Source organism: Fusarium oxysporum, chromosome 6, assembly GCF_000149955.1.
Source record: "Fusarium oxysporum f. sp. lycopersici 4287 chromosome 6, whole genome shotgun sequence".
Taxonomy (NCBI): Eukaryota; Fungi; Ascomycota; class Sordariomycetes; order Hypocreales; family Nectriaceae; genus Fusarium; species Fusarium oxysporum.
Window position 1 is genome coordinate 4,454,636 of NC_030991.1, and position 5,802 is coordinate 4,460,437.

General features: G+C 49.4%; 1 protein-coding gene across 1 annotated transcript; it reads left to right on the top strand.

Moving 5' to 3' along the window:
- Nucleotides 1-1,563: 1,563 nt before the first annotated feature.
- On the top strand, nt 1,564-2,170 carry FOXG_22696 (uncharacterized protein; the record flags this gene model as incomplete). Its single annotated transcript, XM_018403103.1, has 2 exons — nt 1,564-2,085; nt 2,120-2,170. 2 exons carry the CDS (start codon nt 1,564-1,566, stop codon nt 2,168-2,170), a joined length of 573 nt encoding a protein of 190 aa, XP_018257993.1.
- Nucleotides 2,171-5,802: the final 3,632 nt, after the last annotated feature.

Below are 5,802 nucleotides of genomic sequence, written 5' to 3' on the forward strand. Positions count from 1 at the left end.
CCTGTGTGGCACCTGTTGAGCTGAGTTGATCGAATGGTTTGTATCGGTTGCCTAGCCTATATACTAAAGTGTTCTAGCGAATTAGAAGACCAAATGATCATCTCGGTGTTGATTGAGTTATATTTCTTAGGACCATATACAATCAAAAAAAAAAAAAAAAAAGTGACCCCGAAATCATGAAAACATCCGTTCAGCATAACGACTCACTTCGTTGCGCAGGGGAGCCAAAGATGCGAAACAGACACAAACTGCCCCAGAATTTACGTAGATCGCAGCGTTACACCTTGTGGGGCGCGGCGAGAGGACATGAGTCTATCGTTAAGCTGCTTCTAGACATAGGTGAAGTCGATGTTAATGCCCAAGACGCGGATGGCCAGGCGGGCGAAATCGTCAAAAGGATCATGAGCACGAGCAAAAGTTCTCTCCAGAGCAGGAAAAGAGCCCCCCGAGGATAGCAGCCAAGTCGGAGAAATATCACAGTATAGATGAATTGACTACGTCACACTAAGCGGCATAGTGGATACTGGGCGATCAGATTGGCCTCACTGATGAGGCTTTCAGCGCTCCAAATTCCTGTTGTCTTGCAGTTCGAACTAGAATAATTCATAGTGACGCAATTATTCGGGGCTGACGTGGATGTGTCTGAATCCCGTTGTGAGAAGGCGCCATGGCTTAAGACCTAGAACGTCGGTCCCTATTTTTAGGGTTTTCAATACCGAGCTACATCGATGCTACAGCCCTATCAAGTATTGAAGGGGTGTGCTGCCAAGCCATCGGGCTGTCAACAGCAGGGTCGAGCCGCAGAAAGGTTGAGCCTCAACAGGCTATTTCAGGAAGAGCCTGGCCTGGTTGAAACTGCCACGTCTATCGAGAATCTGGGCTAACTAGTATGACTGAAGCCCCTTCTCAATGTCCTCCTCGCTCTCTGATAGGTTAGGACACAGCCGCACAGGTCTTATGTAGTCGGATCATGGAGCCTCCGGGCCTAGTTGTCATATTGTTGCTAGAGGTATAAGTGAGATTCCGATGATTAAAATACTCTAGGTGCATTTATCTATCAATTCATAAGTGTATATAACGGCCATCAGATCCGAACAAGTCCCAATTCTCACTAGGATCGCTATTATCAATCACTTGCTTAACAAAACATATCAAGTCAACCACATCTATCTTCAACCTGATCTAAAGTGCAATCTAAATAATTGCTTGACGCGGAGCATTCGCCATTTGGTGGAGCATCCCACCCACCCATCCATCCATTCTTATATCGCTAGGTGCTGGCACGAGGCTTCACAGCTGCGTGGCTGAGTTGTGGCTGAGGCCGAGGTACGTGGACTGGTGGCTCTCTGGCTTTGCGGCGGTGACCGCCACCTGAGCGTCTCGCTAACCCTCTGGATGTCGTTCAAAGTTAAACTTTCCTCGAGCCTTATCACCTGCATTTTTGCGAAATTTAGACATCAAATTACAGACTTATATAAGTAGTCAAGTATGCGTCCAAACTTTACTACCCTAGATTATACCTCACTATAATAAGTCAAAATAGTACATTCGTCTCTCAACAATATGACTTCGCAAATTGTTCGAGATGCCGTCAACGATGGTACCCAGGCTGGAATCAGCAGCGCCCGAGACAATATTCAAGGGACCCTCCAAAATGCCGTCAACGATGGTACCCAGGCTGGAATCAGCAGCGCCCGAGACAATATTCAAGGGACCCTCCAAAATGCCGTCAACGATGGTACCCAGGCTGGAATCAGCAGCGCCCGAGACAATATTCAAGGGACCCTCCAAAATGCCGTCAACGATGGTACCCAGGCTGGAATCAGCAGCGCCCGAGACAATATTCAAGGGACTCTCCAAGATGCCGTCAAGGATGGCATCCAGGCTGGAATCAGCGGTGCCCGAGAGACTATTCAATGGACTCTCCAAGCTGCCGTCAAGGATGGCATCCAAGCTGGAATCAGCAACGCCCAAGAGACTATTCAAAACACTGTTCGCGATGCCTTCGTGGATGGTACTCGTAATGCTGATGATACTGCGCCAACCTTAAAGTGGTTTGAAGAATTTCTTCTGCATATAATTAAGGTATCCATTTTCGGGGGATCAATTACCTTCACAGTCATCGTCATACCGATCCAGGATCCCGCTCAGCTGCATGGGAACAATATAGCATTCCGGAAGGAAACTGTTCTCAAATTTCTCACAACGGCCTGGCTTCTCTTTTGCAGTGGACTGAGCATTGCAAGCGTCACCAAGCTTATTGTGACGTTTGCTCGTGGGAAGATCAACAAAGCCTTTAATAAGGAAATGGGGATTTCGAAGTTGGCCGTCTTATTTCATTTGCTTTCCCTCCTTCTTTGTGCTGTTTTGTTAGGGGCTTTTACTTTTCTCTCACTTGGTGTAGTTGCTTACGTGGGGACTGTGGGCTGGATAGCTTGTACCGTCACCTTAGTGACTGCGGTTATTGGTCTATGCTGTTGGGTTTCTGAGGCTATGCGGATGTATCCAAGGGTGTGCTCAACTCAACGTATTTCAATATGTTGAATGGATTGACGATCAACGTCAACTCAACGTCAATCAATATCGAATACGGATTACATAAACATCAATCCATTTTGAGTTATCATTGATTGAATGGATTGAAGGTGGTGGATTTAGGGTAGCTGGTAATAGGACTCGTGATTCCTGAAGAGATTTTGGTATCTTGAATAGGTTTAGTCTGTGCGATCCACCCTTCCCGTTATACTAACTTTAATATGGTTTAGCTCATCACTTGGGGTTTTTTCCCTCTTGGATCAGTGCCCACGCGCTCCATGTTCGCGTTCTTCCGCGACCGTGATCCAGCTGGACGCTCTGAACCAGAAGGAATGGAGTCTACATCGCCCTCCACGAACGACGTTGACCTGTTATCTTCCGCAACACTTGCAGTGGCTTCTTTAGCGACGCCAGCTCCCAGCCTGCAAGAGGAAAGACCACATGAAGAAGTAGAACATCAGTACCTCTGGCGTTGCTTCCCGGATTACGTTTGGTCCCAACGCGTCCGAGATACGCCATCGTGGGTATGGGGCTTCGGGTATGATGTTGAGGATTCTTCTGGTGCCCGGCGGTGGGTCTGCAGGCGCTGCATCCAGAATAAGAATCCTAAACCCAGAAGCTTCGCGGAGAAGGGAATCCAGAATGCGAACGCCCATTTATTCAAGGGCCATGGAATACGCGCTCCCCCTGATAAGACGAAATCAGCCGCTGAGAAAAAAGCCGAGAAATTAAAGGCCAAGGATCAGAGGTCCATCGCCGAAGTGATGAAGCTCGATACGCGACTCCCGCGCGAACAAGATATTGCGAACAGTCTGGCCAAGGGTTTCGACCGCAAGCATTTCCAGCGCCTCCTACTCGAATGGATTATCGAGGAAAACCACGCATTTAGCGTCTGTGAGCAAGGAAGACTACGCCAGATATTCGAATACCTCAACCCACTTGTCAAGATCACGGATGCCAATATTACCAGGACAACCATCCGCCGCAAAGTTCTCTCGGCCTACGAAATGCACAAGGATAAGGTCGTCGCAGCGCTGAAGCAGTCATGCGGCCTGATTCACGTCTCCTTTGACGGATGGAAGTCAGGCAACAGGCACAGCTTGTACGGGATTGCTTGTTTCTTTCGGGATGAGAATAGCCAGCCACGCAAGCTGGCGCTTGGTGTACCGGAATTGAGAACTCGCCATTTCGGACACAACATTGCGGCCGAAATACTGGACGTCCTTGACGCCTATAGTATCCAGGATAAGATTGGGTACTTCACACTGGACAACGCGGAAAGCAACGACAAGGCCATGGAGGTAATTGGTGGTGAGCTCGGGTTCGTCGGGTCGAGGAGGCGTGGGCGCTGCTTCGGCCATACGCTAAATCTCTCGGCCAAAGCACTGCTGTTTGGCCACAACGTCGAGGCTTTCGAAGAGCAGTTGTCAGGGGAAGCTGCTCTGTCTGAGGCGGAGCACACACTTTGGCGGCGCAAAGGACCTGTCGGAAAGCTGCACAACCTGGTGGTTGACGTCCGAAGGTCGGACCAGCTTACTTATTTGCTGCGGAGTATACAACGCTCCGAATTCGATCTATCTTCGGACCCCAGGATTAGAGCGAGGCAGCCGGTCGATTTGATCATTGACAACGATACCCGGTGGCTTTCTCAACTATACATGATTAGACGCGCCATCATTCTTCGACCATTCATCGAACAACTCGTCTTGAAGCATCGTCAACAGTGGGAGCAGGACAACAGATCAAAGAGGACAGGGAATCTCAGAAAGTCTGCAAGGGAGCCCCGGATTTGCTTGGAGGAAAACCAGCTTACGGTCAATGACTGGGTAGTCCTGGAACACCTGGCTAAGCTTCTTGGATTCTACGAGGACGCCGTGAAGACTCTGGAAGGCGATGGCCAACAACGCAAGCGGAAAGGAGGGTGGGTTGGCTCGTACGGGAATGTATGGGAGGTTATCCAGGGATTCGAGTTCTTGTTGGAAGTACTCGAGGACTATAAGCAGCTTGCTTCTGAGATACCCGACGCGGAGCACTTCCGAATCAATATTAATCTGGGTTGGGAAAAACTCAACAAGTACTACAGCAGGCTGGATGAGACACCAATCTATTACACGGCCTTAGCGCTGCACCCGGCTTTCCGGTGGGGGTATTTCGAGAATGAGTGGAAGGATAACACGAAATGGGTGATGAAGGCGAAGCAGATGGTCCGAGAAGTGTGGGAATCGGACTATCGTCACCTGCAGGTGGTCCGGAGTCCCGTGGACGACGAACCAGTTGCGAAGCGGCAGCGAAAGTACTACAACCCATTTCAAGCGTACTGTGAGCGCACGCGGCCGGTTCTCGGATACGGTTTGGTGAAAGAGGAAGCGACTTTGTCTGACGACATCAATGAAGATATTAACGAGCTCGAATTATGGCAGTCGTCATGGGAGGATGGAGATAACGATGTTAGAGATCCAATATCATACTGGCATGAGCGCAAACGTCGGTATCCTCGTCTTTCACGAATGGCGCTGGACTTCCTTACGATCCAGCCGATGTCAGCAGAGTGTGAGAGGATGTTTGCGGCGGCAGGGCGGATGGTGACGCCACTACGAAATCGGCTGGACGCGGACATTATAGGAATGTGTCAAGTGCTGCGATCGTGGTTACGGGCTGGGGTGATTGACGACCTGGACTTGTCACTACTTCCTACTGAGAATGGTAGTGGTGATGGGACGGAAGAAGGATCCTGGGTAGAGGTGGGATGTGAAGAAAAGGGGATGGGAGAGTGGGAGTGAACTAGCTCGGCTTGGAGATCAACGACTTCAACCAGTGTCCATTCAACTCAATTTGACGGATAATTGATCAACGCCACTAGAGAGAGTGGTTGACCAGGTCAACTCACCGCCACCGAGCCATTCAGTTGATTGAATTGAGTGGTGCACACCCTTGGATGTATCACAAGTGGCAGGGGCAAGGATCACAACTTAGTCCTACATACCAAAATCAACTTTAGTAGAGTTGATTATTTCGCCCCACTTTGCAGGGGGTAGAGTTGAATTTCCGAAGTCACTCGACAGGGGAGCGCGATGATCAGGACCGGGGGTAGAGTTGGTTTTTGCCAGGGGTAGAGGTGTTTTTATGATTGGCTATGAAGCTTGCTGTCTAATTAGGCGCGTCTACCCACAATGGGTGCAATGAATTGTAGTAGAGTTCATAGAAAAACCCATATAAAATGAAAAGGCGCTATTGATGACATGGGGTAGAGTTCATAGAAAATACAGG